The sequence below is a fragment of the Drosophila takahashii genome, chromosome 3L (genome assembly GCF_030179915.1).
Source record: "Drosophila takahashii strain IR98-3 E-12201 chromosome 3L, DtakHiC1v2, whole genome shotgun sequence".
In the NCBI taxonomy this organism is placed as follows: Eukaryota; Metazoa; Arthropoda; class Insecta; order Diptera; family Drosophilidae; genus Drosophila; species Drosophila takahashii.
In genome coordinates this window covers 319357-337048 of record NC_091680.1, presented here as the reverse complement: position 1 = coordinate 337048, position 17692 = coordinate 319357, and the positions used below count along the sequence as shown (strand labels likewise).

At 42.3% G+C, this 17692-nt stretch overlaps 4 protein-coding genes across 5 annotated transcripts; 1 reads left to right on the top strand and 3 right to left on the bottom strand.

Annotated features, from left to right (window-relative positions):
* The first annotated feature begins 144 nt into the window (after nucleotides 1-144).
* On the top strand, nucleotides 145-7961 carry LOC108066487 (uncharacterized). Of its 2 annotated transcripts, XR_006412419.2 has the most exons (3): nucleotides 145-260; nucleotides 987-1148; nucleotides 1709-7961. XR_006412419.2 is itself a non-coding variant. In XM_070215027.1 (2 exons), the coding sequence occupies exon 1, from the start codon at nucleotides 330-332 to the stop codon at nucleotides 804-806; it is 477 nt and encodes a 158-aa protein (XP_070071128.1). In that variant the 5' UTR covers nucleotides 268-329; the 3' UTR covers nucleotides 807-1148; nucleotides 1709-7961. The 2 variants fall into 2 exon arrangements, 1 of the variants encoding a protein (XP_070071128.1); XM_070215027.1 differs by lacking the exon at nucleotides 145-260 and having other exon boundaries at nucleotides 268-1148.
* On the bottom strand, nucleotides 7941-8732 carry LOC108066644 (uncharacterized). Its single transcript, XM_017155265.3, has 2 exons — nucleotides 8611-8732; nucleotides 7941-8531 (listed from the first exon to the last, which is right to left on the bottom strand). Exons 1-2 carry the CDS (start codon nucleotides 8642-8644, stop codon nucleotides 8008-8010), a joined length of 558 nt encoding a protein of 185 aa, XP_017010754.2. The 5' UTR covers nucleotides 8645-8732; the 3' UTR covers nucleotides 7941-8007.
* Nucleotides 8733-8833: 101 nt separating this feature from the next.
* LOC108066670 (uncharacterized) lies at nucleotides 8834-9730 on the bottom strand. Its single transcript, XM_017155274.3, has 2 exons — nucleotides 9335-9730; nucleotides 8834-9270 (listed from the first exon to the last, which is right to left on the bottom strand). The coding sequence occupies exons 1-2, from the start codon at nucleotides 9678-9680 to the stop codon at nucleotides 9212-9214; spliced, it is 405 nt and encodes a 134-aa protein (XP_017010763.2). The 5' UTR covers nucleotides 9681-9730; the 3' UTR covers nucleotides 8834-9211.
* Nucleotides 9731-9812: 82 nt separating this feature from the next.
* LOC108066637 (uncharacterized) lies at nucleotides 9813-10850 on the bottom strand. The gene is made up of 4 exons (XM_017155253.2): nucleotides 10791-10850; nucleotides 10596-10735; nucleotides 10310-10534; nucleotides 9813-10257 (listed from the first exon to the last, which is right to left on the bottom strand). The coding sequence occupies exons 1-4, from the start codon at nucleotides 10817-10819 to the stop codon at nucleotides 10124-10126; spliced, it is 528 nt and encodes a 175-aa protein (XP_017010742.2). The 5' UTR covers nucleotides 10820-10850; the 3' UTR covers nucleotides 9813-10123.
* Nucleotides 10851-17692: the final 6842 nt, after the last annotated feature.

Sequence of the window (17692 nt, the reverse complement as noted above, 5' to 3'; positions counted from 1 at the left end):
GCTACTTCGTTTCACATCAGTTCGATTCTTGAAATATCAAAAATATATTTTAAAAAATAGCGATATTCGATATGTCAGGGGAAAAAATATCACGACATTAGTATTTATTTTTACTCAAAAAATACCGACATTTTCCCACCCCTAACCCGTCAACCAGGTATAAAACGACGCGCACACTCGCGCGACCACACAGTAAAAAAGTGTGCGTTGGAAAGAAAAGTCAAAATTCCCGTTTAAGTGCAGCTACAGTCAAGTCAAAGGTGTGTGTGTATACCAATTCCCAATTTTCTCCTCGTTCCGTCGCAAACAAAGAAACCAGAAAACAAAGCATGATGGCGTACCTCGACGAGTGCGCCGAAAGCGAGAACCAAAAGACCCTCGGCGACTGGGTGCGGAACTTCCGCGCGAAGCGCCAGAAAATGCGTCGCAAGTTGCGGGGCGCTGGCAGCGACCTGCGCGTGAACGCCATCTTGTCGACGGCCCTGTTCCACGCGGAGCACGAGATGCGGAAGAAGCAGCAGGAGCGCTTCAGCCGCTGGCTGGAGCTCCAGGCCCGCTTCGTGCCCTCCGGCAGGACCCACTGCGCCAGCGACGCGGCCGCCCCCTCGAGCGCCCAGGCCGCCGCGGAGGCCGCCGAGGCGGAGAGCAGTTTGTGGAGCACCGAGCTCAGTAGCCTCGATACCTTCATGCGCAGCCTGAGCAGCAGCAACAACGGCCCCAGCAACAACAAGGGCAGCAACAGTTACTCGGCGGACGGCAACAACAACGGCAACCAGCCCAGCTGCGCCATTGCGGTGGCCAGCTAGAGCGAGACGACTACAGTGGTGCCCCACGCGAGTGTGTGTGCATACATACACGCGTGACAAAATGGTGGCAGGAAGAGAAAACCGAGAAAATCGGTTGAAAACGCGTTTCCCATTAGCTTTAGCCCTTGTGAACCCTGTTAAACTAGTTTTATTACGACAACCCAAATTTCTCATTTGCAGTCGCAAACATGTGCAAGGCTGTTGTAGATTGTAATGAAAGTGTGAAGGATTGGAAGAGTGTGAGAGGAGGAGACGCTGAGAAACGGCCTTCGAATCGAGAGTGGTGTGAGTCATCCAAGCAAAAGCCACCAGGAAGAGCCCTTGGCCCCAGGAGCACACTCGGTTTGTAGATCCAGTATACATAATATTACTAGTTAAGTTACGTAGCCAAATAGTTGTAAACGTTGAAATCAGAGGTCGCAGACGGGCATTATTTCCACAACGTCACGAAATCGGTTAGACAGAGACAAAGAAACTCGATACATACACACAAGTATACACATGCATGTGTGGATGAGCGCTCGTGCTATTTTTGTGTACACCAAGTTGAGCCACTTTGTTGTTGTCCGATGTGTCGAGAAATTCGATTTCGAATTTGAGTTCGAATATTTGTCACCGCCATTTCTGGCATTTTCTGGGAGGTACTTACGGTTCACATTGAATCTCTAGAAGCGATAAGTGTAAAGTAAAAGTGAAACAAAAACCCAAAATTATAAATGTACTTAAAGTAAGCAACACAGAACTGATATTTGATTAAAACCTAAAATAAAACTATTGTAATGAATCCACTGTTGAAATCAATACTGCCTTTATTTATTACTCATACTCTTTTCGCTAAGCAACCGCCACCCACCCAACCCCCTCTGACTTAACCCGCACCTATAATCGATTTTGTTTTGCAGTTTCCTGCTCCTCGCACGTTAATGGCAACGATGAGGAGGAACAAGGAACACAAACAATGCGTCGCCACTGAATGAATCCGAATCCGATACCGAATAGCCTGCGGGCTGGTAAAGAAGAATCGTTATTGAGTAACTGAGTGAGTCTCCACGTCTGTCCGAGTCACCCCCACCACTCTACGCAAACCAGCCGATGGCCGATTCTGCACAGAGATCGCCCGGAGCACGGAGCAGCAGCAGCAAACACCACCGAGTCTCCTCTGCAAGGCAACCGTCCAATTAACCTTGAGCCATTGGACAGAACATTGGGGACAAGGCGGAATGCGCGCGGCAGCAGCTCCAGCTCGCAAATCAGCTTACATGCGTTTGAAGCTCTCGTCCACGATCTTCCACCAAACAACCACCACCACCTATTCTTCTGCATTGAACGCTTCGCAGCTGCTGACCACCACCACCCACCCATCCACACAGATACACACGGTATTTGGTATATCAGCTGCGAACAAAATATTGCTTTTTGAACAGATTTGCAGCGAACAGAGCACCGGATCGTCGAGATTGCATCATTCTACGTTTCTGCGGTTTTGGATTTTCTTCGAGGAGCTGAGCTCATCGTGTAAGCCCGTTTGGGATTCTTCTCGTGATTAACCCCTGAATTGCAGGCATCGAGTTTCGTCTTCGCTCGGCGTACTTTGTTTGGACACATCTTCTCTTTTACCTTTTATAATTTACCTTTAGGCAGGCAATGAGTGGACCCTAGGCATTCGCCTTCTCCCTATTTTCCTAATCATATATGCTAGGATAATTCATCTTTGTAGCGGCACGTCACAGTTGATCGGTTCCTGTGGGTGCCAAGTGCGCGATGTGGGCACCGCACTACTCTACTACTCTGCACTCCCCTCCAAATCTTGGATGTCTTCAGATCTTCAGGGCAGCAGCCTCGGATTGAATCAGAAGCACGCGAGCGAAAAGAGTTAGTAGACTAGGCACAAGCTTCACTTTTCGTTTATTTTTCTAGCGATGCAGCGCAGTTGAACGGTGCCTGCGTGCATCCGCAAAAAGCCCTGAAAGAATGGGAGAATGAGCGTATGCGGCGGAATGATGCCCGTCTCTTTCATTGAGAATTCTTGAATTCGAAGGCCAGAAACATCGATGTGATGAAAGCCAAAGCGTAAATCGTTTTTGATACCTAAATTCAATCAATTTGCTGCCGTTATATTATTTTTAGAGCGTTGTATCGGATTTTCCTCTCGTAGAATACATTTGAAGAGAAAGAAGCACAATGATACGTAGTCCAAGAAAATGATGCGTGGATCAACAGAACTGAATCGTAAAATCTAAGAAACTTGCAATCGAAATCCTTTTTTTTTCGTATTTTATAGCCATGTGTATTTCTTCGTGGACATATATGAACTGCAGGAATTGCAAGTCGGCCTTTACTGGGCGGTCCGCCCTTCACATGTAAATTATTTTTTCCATGACCAACACAAAAATATTTCTGTCTTGTAGCGATATGGTTGCAGTTGAATGTGCCTGCCCATATCTAATACGTTATTGCGTTGTATCGGATTTTCCTCTCGTAGAATACATTTGAAGAGAAAGAAGCACAATGATACGTAGTCCCAAGAAAATGATGCGTGGATCAACTAAACAAAATCGTAAAATCTAAGAAACTTCCAATCGAAATCCTTTTTTTTCATATTTTATAGCCATATGTATTTCTTCGTGGACATATATGAACTGCAGGAATTGCAAGTCGGCCTTTACTGGGCGGTCCGCCTATCACATGTAAATTATTTTTTCTATGAACAACACAAAAATATTTCTGTCTTGTAGCGATATGGCTGCAGTTGAATGTGCCTGCCCATATCCAATACGTTATTGACGTCGAAAGCCAAGTGCCGACCTCTTCTCGAACAGAGTTATCTTCAGACCGTCTAAATAAGCATTTCCTAATGACGTTCCTCTTTATCCTATAAAGAAGCGGCTCATTAATGTATTCATTACAGTGTTGAGATACCAAGACATGAGGGGAAAACGTAAAAGTCGCAAGAAACACAGACTCGAGGAGCAAAGCAACCAAACAAGCAAACGTAAACGATATGAAATTTGCAATCGAAATCCTTTTCTTTTGAATTTTATAGAAAAATACATGTTGGTGGAGAGAGAGTTAAGATGCGAGGGAAATGAACTAAGCGACAGCTGTTACTACTGGATCTCACATGTAAATTACTTTTAGTATGTCGAACGAAATATTTCTGTCTTGTAGGGAATAATGTGGCTGCAGTTGAATGTGCCTGCCCACATCTCATCCGTATCTCAACAGCCAACCATCTATTTACTCCCGGGCCCTGTATTGGATCGTCACGATGCGTACTTTTTATGCTAAAGTTCCTCTTTTCTTACCCCCAATGAACTAGAAGGCTCATTTATGAATTCATTGCAGTGTTTATACCCAAGAAATGAGTTTCTCACAGCCGCTGTTCCAACGAACTACTATCACATTCGCCTATACCACCTACCGTGAACATGTAGCAAAATTTCTTGAGGCAATGGGAATCAAATGCCAACTTGAAAGCAATAACACCAACACTCAGTCGTCGCAGTCCAACATCCATATACCACACGTCGAATTCGAATTGAAACGCACGCAGGTCAGGTCTGAACCCCAACTAGAACCCGCTTACACTTGTTTTTCAGCCAATTCTTACGGGCAATCGGTCCAGGATGTGGATTTGCAGATTTATTTGTGGCAGGAACAACGTTTGGCTTGGGGCGGCATCGTGTCTACTCCCAGAGTGAGAACCCCTTAGCAGTCATAAATTTACTTTGCACTTCTTGCAGCGGTGCCGCACAGTTGAGGTGTGCCTGTGGGCATCGTCGACTTAGCTTTACTCGACTTACACATGCCGAAAAGGCAGGGCCTTGCCTTGGACAGATGTGCACCACCGCTCCTAGCTGGCCGAGTCTACTGCTGTTGTGTGCTGCTGCAAATCGTTAAAGGGAACCCAAAACGATGCATCAAGTCCATCCAGTTAGGCTCCTCTCTTAGCAAGTACAACGACAACCAATTCTAGCGCACCTGCTACTGCTACGAACGAGCACGCACAATACGTCGAGCGAACATCGAGTATTATAACCACAGAAAGCGTTCAAACAGAAACGGCCAAGCTGCTGCCGCCTGTGCCGCTGACTCTGAACCTCACGAACCTTTACCTTACAGCCAAGTTCTCGCTGCCGAGAAGAGGCCTGCTCTGGTGTCCACTCAATCGCAAGCAGAGTTCCCAGCACACAGCCTCTCCTCGATGACCGGAGCCGCGCCAGGCCAAGTCCCAGATCCCAGATCCCAGTCCAATTTGGGTGACAAGCGGCCGCAAGATCCACACACTGGAGCGCGAGGGTCTGGCGCCGCCGCGAAGTGCTGAGCTGAGCTGAGCCTAAGCACGTACTGCATTGCACCGCACAAAACCATGTGCGTTCGGTCCACGCTAAAGGGAATCAAATGCGTTTGGACCGAGAGCCGCTACACCGCACCATCACCAGTAATCGCTGAGAAGTGAGCTGATGTGTTGTCGTTGTTACAGGGCTGCTGCTGCAACTGCGCCACAGGCATCCTCGCCTAGCGTCGCTAACGTATCACACTTGTCACTTTCAGCGATCATTGAACGGCATCCTCCAGGCAGATCAGAAGCGAAGCTAACTGACGACGGGTAGCAGGTCGTTGTTTACCGCGCGCACATGGGAACCAACTGCGATTAGTGTGTTCAAGCATCCTGCGAATTCGAATACGAAGATGTGCAGCAGCAGCAGTAGTTGGAGACTCTCGGACGCTGTCAGACGCTCAGAATGGAGTGGAGGATCAGCTCCAGCGGGTTGTCGTTCACACTTGCACTCACTCTCCTTCCGTAGGTAGTCCAGTAGCTCGAGATAACCCATATCCATCGCAAAGGGAAACAAATGCGATTAGTGTTCGAAGACGACCGAGCTGGTTGGCCAATGGGTCGCGCCACGCTCCGCCAGTTGAGACCATAACTCCTGGCCACGCCGATCATCATCGTACCGCAAAAGGGAATCAGTTGCGAGGTGGTTACTACAGCAGTCGAGCTCCCCGTTGAGCTCCTGGTCCTAGTCGAGCGAGCTTCTCCCAGCTGAGCAGGTCCGTCCTCCTGGTCGAGTTCTTCGCTTCACCGTCCAAGTATCGTAAAGGGAATCCAAAGCGATGTACAGCGACAGCGGCAGGCAGGGTGCATTTAAGCTTTCCAGGAACGACCACAAACTACTCCTACTCCTACTGCACGAGTCTGAATCTGAAATCTGGCTGCAATGCCAGGCGCGCCTTCAAGCATATGTTCGTCATGTTGGTCTCAAAGGGAATCCAAGAGACACGCGCCCCGCGGTACAGCCGACGACTGAAGAACACTTTTAGTTGTTTTTTTTTTCGTTTCTTAAACCTATCATTGCAGGCCCAGATCGCCACATTGAAATTAAGGAAATGTTATCCATTTTGTCCTGTAATTTTTTCCTAGTTAACGTAACAACTTGTAATTTTTTTGTCCTAAACACATTGTTAAACTTCCTTGTAAGATATTTTGTAAACTATGACTTGTAAACCTTTGCCCTAAGAGGAGGAGTCAATGCAGACGTCCGACTTCGCTGAAGAGTGCAGCAGGATCCGACTTCGCTGATGATTGCAGAAGAAGGATTACCTTTCCCTAGGCAGTGTCCAGTCTACTGGAAGTAGCAGCCAGAATCAGTTAGAGAGCAGAGCAGCACCACTTTTAGGACGAGATCCCTGGCAGTGAGAGCTGTATGAAGTGGCAGCTGGTGGCGCACAGAGTGGCGTTTCGAATGACAGAGGGAGGCCTTTCAAGACCGGTGTTCCAAGGCAGAGGGAGCAGTGACAGACAGCAGCGTACAGAGGCATACAGGCACAGGCAGTGTTGAAGTTCAAATCCTTCGAGTTTGCACCTACTACTACCTTCTTCAAACCCGTATTTACTGGTCCTCTCCAAGTCATTAAATTCGTCCGGGGTCGTCTATTTGGAACACAGACTAGTTACACCATCCATCCGACGTAGGAGCACACACACGCTTGGGTCATTTTTGGTATATGAGAAGTCTCGAGTCTCTTCCCCTTGGATCATCCCTTCATAATCTGCAATTCGGAGCAACACATAGGCTGGAGGTATCATTTCTTCGCTAAGCACCATTTCCATCGACCCGCAACCGTTTTGTTCGAACTCGTACTACTACTACTGGCTTGGGATAGCTGATAGCTCTTCGTTTTCTTGCGTTTTTCGGCACTGATGGCCGACCTATAAACCCTTTCTTCGCACCGATGATGCAGTTGGAGTGCTGCACTCAGCTTTCGCTTCGCTTCTTTTTCTCTGAGAGGACCCTTCGTGAGGATTATAGCTTTGTTGGAGTATTGTTTTTTGGATTTTTCGGATAACGACGTGGGATAAAGATTCTATTAAGTCTATAAACGACTGACGGCTGCGTGGGAGTTAATTAGGACGGCGGCGAGGGATTCCGTTTCCGATTCAGTCACCTGACGACGGCGTGGGACCTTTGGGATCGAACGAACGAATGACGGCGGCGAGGGAATTCTTAGTTTGCAACGTGGGATTATTAGGGCGATTAGGCGAGGGCGCTAGGGATCTTACTCTTAGGACGGCGGGGATTTAAATGTATGAACAAATTGACTGCGGCGGTGGAGGCGGATAACAACGGCGTGGGAATCTCCAGTATTGGGACTGCAGCGGGGGATATGCAACAGAATGACGGCGGCGAGGGATATCTGTGATCTATGACGGCAGCGCGGGATCTACTTGAAGCTTTGACTGCTGCGTGGGAGTTCCTGACTGCGGCGAGGGACATCAGGACGGCTGCGTGGGAGCTTTTGACGGCGGCGAGGGATCCTCTTCGGTTCAAGATCATCGGTTGAATTCCAGGGATATTTTTCGGGGCGTCAGTCATCTCGCATTGCACATATATGCGTAGTCCTTCATAATTGATGGTTCAAAGCTGATATACTTAATAGATGCCGTGATTGGCGTTGTGATCACCGCAGCCCCCAAAATATCCACACCCCTGAGTCTCAGCCCCTATTTGGGAATTTCATCATTTATACACACACATTAACTATACACTTCTGGAATACCGGAAAGCAACCATATTATTTATGCCGATGATCTGATGATGATAACGTGCAACGATTCGAATGCACAATAAATTGTTTTTTGAAAAAATGAAATCAAGTTGATTTTTTATTGCAAATTGGGAAAAAGAAACCAAATATTTTAGATAGAAAGGTTTCCATAAGGACTGGAGTAGGGCTTGCCATGGGCTACTGTTTGATTGTAGGCTGGATAAACGGTCGCATTGCCTTTGCCAAAGACCTGTGCTGGTGTGCCGATCTGACCCTGAGGTTGGGATGGGTTTCCTTGGAACCAACCAGATGGAAGGATTCCTCCTGGCTGCTGCTGATTACTGCTGCCTACCACCCAACCACTTGGCACAGATGCAGTTTGAGCTGGGACTCCGTAAAAGCCCTGAGTTCGATTCTGGTGGGGTGCTGAATATCCGGGAGCCTGGTAAGCGGGTTGGTGATTCTGAGGAGGTGCTGAAAATCCGGGAGCCTGGTAAGCGGGTTGGTGATTCGCTGGCACAATCCAATTGGGCGATGCTACAGCGCGGGTATAGTTTTTGTTTCCATGTTGATTATATCCGGTCGAGTGATTATATCGCCCTTGGTGGGTGCGAGCGGGCGTAAATGTTCTGGCTACTACCGTAGCCTGGAATTGCAGATAACAAAAAAGCACAGCTGAATGGAAATCGAATGGCATGTTTGTTAGGGGGAACTTTCACACGGGATCAAAAATATATAGGTGTGTATAATCTACCCATGATTACGGCCAAGTGATGTGTCGACAGCATCTTCGCGTGTATTCTCTTCAAAATTCAGACCGGAACTGTCTATGAAATCCACTCCGACAATGTGTTCAAGTGCTCCACAACCCTTGTTATCAAGATTGTTTTCCAGAATACATATATTTCCTATATATATGTGTTATTAGTACTTACTTAGTACACGGAGAAAAAATCAATCTAATAGAAAGAAAAATCTTAAGAACGTACAAGTGATCTTTAATGTTGATCTTCAATGTTCTTCGTTATAATATTTACTGTTTTTTTTGATCTATTTAGTAATTAGTATTTACTCTTATAGATTGACTTTGGAAACGAAACACTTTAAGAACTACATATGTTCTTATTTTAAGTACAAAACGTACTTTTATTAGGAATTTTGTTCTTAAATGTAGACTGCGTTTTCCTTCAGTGTAACGGTACTATATGACGTCTATTTACAGTTTGTCATCTCTCTTTGCTCTTATCAACTTTCCATGAACTGGGAGCCCGACGGAAAAAATGTTGGTTTGACGAAAACATCTCTAAGCCAGCTGAATTGGTATATATATGATATTTGTTGTTTGCTGAAGGATATCAACCGCGGGTCATCGCAAAAAGACCCTCGCAACTGCCACGCCGAACTATTTGTATGTCTGAAACAATATAGTTTACTATAGCTAACTAATCCGAAAGTAGATGTTAAACCATTGGACTCACCTGCTCCACAGAAGCGAGCACAGTTAAATTTCTGCTCGTTCATGTATTGCTGCATATTGCTGCCACAAATTGGACTATACTGCGATGTCGTGGGGCAGCTACCAAAACAATTAAGAAATTCCTGAGTTGGGGCCGGTGCTGTTACGAATGGTGTGATTGCTCCGGGAATTCTAACGTTATTGACCAGCACCAAGTTGGAGGAGCTGGCCGAGAAAATTGGCCTTGACGTCGTTGATGCGGCATTATCCAATGGGTTACTTGATGTTTGGAAAATAAGTGGTCCCTGGGCCGCTCCCAACTGACTTAAGCAAGCCAAAATCATTATTGAATACCAGTTACTGCACATCTTTAATAATGGAATCCGCAAGCTTTAACTTCATTCGTTGCTAAAGTGAAACTAAACCTACCAACGCCTATTTTAAAAATCTGCTGCAGTAAAGATCATATGTATAAAATGCGTCAATACAAAAACAGGCAGTGGCGCTCCAAGATTTTATTAGAAGGGGTAAGTTTACATTTTTATTCGTTATTTTCATTATACTAAAAAGGCAAGGAATTTATTTATGTTTTTTATTGAATCCCACTTTTTTTATATGCGAATAAATTGGAAACGCCACTGTATACAGGTTTCTGGAAATTCCTGTTCTATAAGATGAACGCTAACAATTTTTTAGTACTGGCCAAGTCTGCTGGGTTGGAACCATCGGAAATGGAAATCCCCGATTTGAGTCATCAAAAATCTAGTTCGGTAATTTCCCACTACAAGCAACTGTAAAATACATGCATGTCTTAGCCGATAATAATATTATTATATGGGACTGCTGTTACTCGAGGCCCAGGCATTGAGTAGGTGGGAGAAACATACTGCATAGAACGCTCTAGCTTTTGGTAGCTTTTCGAGTTCCCAACGTAGCCAATGCTTGCTGAAATATCTTAATATATTTATTGGATATATCAAAAAAATCTTTTACTTACAATTTGATGTGCAAGGTACACTTAATGGTGCGGCATCCGAATCTTGATTATTTTTCTTAACTATGGATCTATCATAATCGGGACTCAATGCTCTCTGTAGGCACTTGCCCATATGATGGCCTTGCCGTAATCGACCACAACGGCAGACAGCCAATAGGTTTTTGTACATCTCCGGGGATACGAAACGCGATTCGCCTTCGTTGTTGTGCAGGAAAGAGCTCAGGTCTATGGAGAATATCTTTGTAGAACCAGAAAATTACATAAGTACATCTAATCGGACATTTACCCTTAAGTTTTAGCTGGTTACTTAATTGAGAATCAATCTCATCTTGGTGGTAGAACCTGTTAGTTTGTTTGTCTGAGATTTGGGTCCAGACTTTTGGGTAATTACGTCGAGACCTGTGCTCCATACGCACTTGCTCCTTTCTAAAATTATTTATTTTCTTTTCAAGAAACTTTTTAAAATATAATGAAAACTTACAGTTTTCCAATTACTTTAGCTGGCTCCATCGAAAGTCATAAAAGTGTAAATAAAAGTCGATATATTTGTTCAATAAGGGGTGTACTGTGAATATTTTACTATGGTTACAAGAGTTTTGTTGCTTTTGTAACTTAGCGATAGTTAATGTTCTAACAGGTAAGTTCACATTTTATCGGGTGAAACAGAAACTGCTTACCGATGAAAAAAAAATCTCGATGTGGTGCATCATTGTGGTGCATAACCCAATAAATGAATCTTCAACCAACTTCCGGTCATCTGATGTTTCGGCTAACATAGAAGTTAGGTCGTCAATTCTTTGCTAGAACTGATTGCAAATTCTAATTACCCATTGAAAGGATTATTTCTTTAATTATTATTATTTATGACGTGGCCTATTCTTAATTTTAATAATATTACATTTTCATTTCATCGTTGAGGGCCATACCTGGAGACGATCTCGATGCACTGCATCTTGGAGTCCAGTTCCATCCAGATGACATCCCGATCTATGAATCTCCTGAAGTCACTTCACAACCACCAGCACCTACACCAACTTCCGGTCAACTGATTTATCGGCTACCATAGCACCTAGGTCGTATATTTTTAGCCTAGAACTAGTTGGGAATTATAAGTACCCACTGCGGGGATCAATTTTCAATTGTCATTATTGATGACGTGGCCCATTGTAAATTTAATTAATTTTTACACCAAAAAAATTTAATTCAATAAATAAATATCTAATTAAGGGCCAAATCTAAGAGGATCTCGATGCACTGCATCTTGGAGTCCAGTTCCATCCAGATGACATCCCGATCTATGAATCTCAACCACAAACACCCACACCGACTTCCGGTCAACAGATTTATCGGCTACCATAGCACCTAGGTCGTATATTTTTAGCCTAGAACTAGTTGAGAATTATAAGTACCCACTGCGGGGATCAATTTTCGATTGTCATTATTGATGACGTGGCCCATTGTAAATTTAATTAATTTTTACATCAAAAAAATGTAATTCAATAAATTAATATCTAATTAAGGGCACATCTGGAGAGGATCTCGATGCACTGCATCTTGGAGTCCAGTTCCATCCAGATGACATCCCGATCTATGAATCTCACAACCACAAACACCCACACCGACTTCCGGTCAACTGGTTTATCGGTTACCATAGCACCTAGGTCGTATATTTTTAGCCTAGAACTAGTTGGGAATTATAAGTACCCACTGCGGGGATCAATTTTCAATTGTCATTATTGATGACGTGGCCCATTGTAAATTTCATTAATTTTGCAAGTAACAGTCGTAATTTGGACAAATTAAGGCCGATAGGTAAACGGACGACTGTTTTGAACAGCAAACAACCTAAGCTATCAATCCCCATCATTTTTGGGAAAAATAAATTTTTCACTAATTTTCGAATTTTTGATAAGGGGTTAATCATATTTTTTTGCAAAAAATTGACAAAATTTAAAAGTTTCAGGTTTGAATGCCAATCGTTTGGCAATTCAATTACGAGCTCAGCAAGGTATGACACTCCGTTTTTGGATCATTATTTCCATTGTTTCGGCCAAAATACTGATATTTTAGGGTGGGACATATGTAATTTTAGGCAAAACTAAACGTTTTTGGAGGTTTTTACCTAATTAAGGAGCATACCTGGTAAGGAGGTCAATACACTGCATCTTGGAGTCCAGTCCATCCAATTTATGAATCTCCTAAAATCACTTCACAACCACCAACACCCACACCAACTTCCGGTCAACTGATTTATCGGCTACCATAGCACCTAGGTCATAAATTTTAAGCTAGAACTAGTTGGGAATTATAAGTACCCACTGCGGGGATCAATTTTCAATTGTCATTATTGATGACGTGGCCCATTGTAAATTTAATTAATTTTTACATCAAAAAAATTTAATTCAATAAATAAATATCTAATTAAGGGTCATATCTAAGAGGATCTCGATGCACTGCATCTTGGAGTCCAGTTCCATCCAGATGACATCCCGATCTATGAATCTCACAACCACAAACACCCACACCGACTTCCGGTCAATTGATTTATCGGCTACCATAGCACCTAGGTCGTATATTTTTAGCCTAGAACTAGTTGAGAATTATAAGTACCCACTGCGGGGATCAATTTTCGATTGTCATTATTGATGACGTGGCCCATTGTAAATTTAATTAATTTTTACATCAAAAAATGTAATACAATAAATTAATATCTAATTAAGGGCACATCTGGAGAGGATCTCGATGGACTGCATCTTGGAGTCCAGTTCCATCCAGATGACATCCCGATCTATGAATCTCACAACCACAAACACCCACACCGACTTCCGGTCAACTGGTTTATCGGTTACCATAGCACCTAGGTCGTATATTTTTAGCCTAGAACTAGTTGGGAATTATAAGTACCCACTGCGGGGATCAATTTTCAATTGTCATTATTGATGACGTGGCCCATTGTAAATTTCATTAATTTTGCAAGTAACAGTCGTAATTTGGACAAATTAAGGCCGATAGGTAAACGGACGACTGTTTTGAACAGCAAACAACCTAAGCTATCAATCCCCATCATTTTTGGGAAAAATAAATTTTTCACTTATTTTCGAATTTTTGATAAGGGGTTACATCATATTTTTTTGCAAAAAATTGACAAAATTTAAAAGTTTCAGGTTTGAATGCCAATCGATTGGCAATTCAATTACGAGCTCAGCAAGGTATGACACTCCGTTTTTGGATCATTATTTCCATTGTTTCGGCCAAAATACTGATATTTTAGGGTGGGACATATGTAATTTTAGGCAAAACTAAACGTTTTTGGAGGTTTTTACCTAATTAAGGAGCATACCTGGTAAGGAGGTCAATACACTGCATCTTGGAGTCCAGTCCATCCAATTTATGAATCTCCTAAAATCACTTCACAACCACCAACACCCACACCAACTTCCGGTCAACTGATTTATCGGCTACCATAGCACCTAGGTCATAAATTTTAAGCTAGAACTAGTTGGGAATTATAAGTACCCACTGCGGGGATCAATTTTCAATTGTCATTATTGATGACGTGGCCCATTGTAAATTTAATTATTTTTACATCAAAAAAATTTAATTCAATAAATAAATATCTAATTAAGGGCCATATCTAAGAGGATCTCGATGCACTGCATTTTGGAGTCCAGTTCCATCCAGATGACATCCCGATCTATGAATCTCACAACCACAAACACCCACACCGACTTCCGGTCAACTGGTTTATCGGTTACCATAGCACCTAGGTCGTATATTTTTAGCCTAGAACTAGTTGGGAATTATAAGTACCCACTGCGGGGATCAATTTTCAATTGTCATTATTGATGACGTGGCCCATTGTAAATTTAATTAATTTTTACATCAAAAAAATTTAATTCAATAAATAAATATCTAATTAAGGGCCATATCTAAGAGGATCTCGATGCACTGCATCTTGGAGTCCAGTTCCATCCAGATGACATCCCGATCTATGAATCTCACAACCACAAACACCCACACCGACTTCCGGTCAACTGATTTATCGGCTACCATAGCACCTAGGTCGTATATTTTTAGCCTAGAACTAGTTGGGAATTATAAGTACCCACTGCGGGGATCAATTTTCGATTGTCATTATTAATGACGTGGCCCATTGTAAATTTCATTAATTTTGCAAGTAACAGTCGTAATTTGGACAAATTAAGGCCGATAGGTAAACGGACGACTGTTTTGAACAGCAAACAACCTAAGCTATCAATCTCCATCATTTTTGGGAAAAATAAATTTTTCACTAATTTTCGAATTTTATATAAGGGGTTACATCATATTTTTTTGCAAAAAATTGACAAAATTTAAAAGTTTCAGGTTTGAATGCCAATCGATTGGCAATTCAATTACGAGCTCAGCAAGGTATGACACTCCGTTTTTGGATCATTATTTCCATTGTTTCGGCCAAAATACTGATATTTTAGGGTGGGACATATGTAATTTTAGGCAAAACTAAACGTTTTTGGAGGTTTTTACCTAATTAAGGAGCATACCTGGTAAGGAGGTCAATACACTGCATCTTGGAGTCCAGTCCATCCAATTTATGAATCTCCTAAAATCACTTCACAACCACCAACACCCACACCAACTTCCGGTCAACTGATTTATCGGCTACCATAGCACCTAGGTCATAAATTTTAAGCTAGAACTAGTTGGGAATTATAAGTACCCACTGCGGGGATCAATTTTCAATTGTCATTATTGATGACGTGGCCCATTGTAAATTTAATTAATTTTTACATCAAAAAAATTTAATTCAATAAATAAATATCTAATTAAGGGCCATATCTAAGAGGATCTCGATGCACTGCATCTTGGAGTCCAGTTCCATCCAGATGACATCCCGATCTATGAATCTCACAACCACAAACACCACACCGACTTCCGGTCAACTGATTTATCGGCTACCATAGCACCTAGGTCGTATATTTTTAGCCTAGAACTAGTTGGGAGTTATAAGTACCCACTGCGGGGATCAATTTTCAATTGTCATTATTGATGACGTGGCCCATTGTAAATTTAATTAATTTTTACATCAAAAAAATTTAATTCAATAAATAAATATCTAATTAAGGGCCATATCTAAGAGGATCTCGATGCACTGCATCTTGGAGTCCAGTTCCATCCAGATGACATCCCGATCTATGAATCTCACAACCACAAACACCCACACCGACTTCCGGTCAACAGATTTATCGGCTACCATAGCACCTAGGTCGTATATTTTTAGCCTAGAACTAGTTGAGAATTATAAGTACCCACTGCGGGGATCAATTTTCGATTGTCATTATTGATGACGTGGCCCATTGTAAATTTAATTAATTTTTACATCAAAAAAATTTAATTCAATAAATAAATATCTAATTAAGGGCCATATCTAAGAGGATCTCGATGCACTGCATCTTGGAGTCCAGTTCCATCCAGATGACATCCCGATCTATGAATCTCACAACCACAAACACCCACACCGACTTCCGGTCAACTGGTTTATCGGTTACCATAGCACCTAGGTCGTATATTTTTAGCCTAGAACTAGTTGGGAATTATAAGTACCCACTGCGGGGATCAATTTTCAATTGTCATTATTGATGACGTGGCCCATTGTAAATTTCATTAATTTTGCAAGTAACAGTCGTAATTTGGACAAATTAAGGCCGATAGGTAAACGGACGACTGTTTTGAACAGCAAACAACCTAAGCTATCAATCCCCATCATTTTTGGGAAAAATAAATTTTTCACCAATTTTCGAATTTTTGATAAGGGGTTACATCATATTTTTTTGCAAAAAATTTACAAAATTTAAAAGTTTCAGGTTTGAATGCCAATCGTTTGGCAATTCAATTACGAGCTCAGCAAGGTATGACACTCCGTTTTTGGATCATTATTTCCATTGTTTCGGCCAAAATACTGATATTTTAGGGTGGGACATATGTAATTTTAGGCAAAACTAAACGTTTTTGGAGGTTTTTACCTAATTAAGGAGCATACCTGGTAAGGAGGTCAATACACTGCATCTTGGAGTCCAGTCCATCCAATTTATGAATCTCCTAAAATCACTTCACAACCACCAACACCCACAACAACTTCCGGTCAACCGATTTATCGGCTACCATAGCACCTAGGTCATAAATTTTAAGCTAGAACTAGTTGGGAATTATAAGTACCCACTGCGGGGATCAATTTTCGATTGTCATTATTGATGACGTGGCCCATTGTAAATTTAATTAATTTTTACATCAAAAAAATGTAATTCAATAAATTAATATCTAATTAAGGGCACATCTGGAGAGGATCTCGATGCACTGCATCTTGGAGTCCAGTTCCATCCAGATGACATCCCGATCTATGAATCTCACAACCACAAACACCCACACCGACTTCCGGTCAACTGATTTATCGGCTACCATAGCACCTAGGTCGTATATTTTTAGCCTAGAACTAGTTGGGAATTATAAGTACCCACTGCGGGGATCAATTTTCGATTGTCATTATTGATGACGTGGCCCATTGTAAATTTAATTAATTTTTACATCAAAAAAATTTTATTCAATAAATAAATATCTAATTAAGGGCCATATCTAAGAGGATCTCGATGCACTGCATCTTGGAGTCCAGTTCCATCCAGATGACATCCCGATCTATGAATCTCACAACCACAAACACCCACACCGACTTCCGGTCAACTGATTTATCGGCTACCATAGCACCTAGGTCGTATATTTTTAGCCTAGAACTAGTTGGGAATTATAAGTACCCACTGCGGGGATCAATTTTCGATTGTCATTATTGATGACGTGGCCCATTGTAAATTTCATTAATTTTGCAAGTAACAGTCGTAATTTGGACAAATTAAGGCCGATAGGTAAACGGACGACTGTTTTGAACAGCAAACAACCTAAGCTATCAATCCCCATCATTTTTGGGAAAAATTTTTCACCAATTTTCGAATTTTTGATAAGGGGTTACATCATATTTTTTTGCAAAAAATTTACAAAATTTAAAAGTTTCAGGTTTGAATGCCAATCGTTTGGCAATTCAATTACGAGCTCAGCAAGGTATGACACTCCGTTTTTGGATCATTATTTCCATTGTTTCGGCCAAAATACTGATATTTTAGGGTGGGACATATGTAATTTTAGGCAAAACTAAACGTTTTTGGAGGTTTTTACCTAATTAAGGAGCATACCTGGTAAGGAGGTCAATACACTGCATCTTGGAGTCCAGTCCATCCAATTTATGAATCTCCTAAAATCACTTCACAACCACCAACACCCACACCAACTTCCGGTCAACCGATTTATCGGCTACCATAGCACCTAGGTCATAAATTTTAA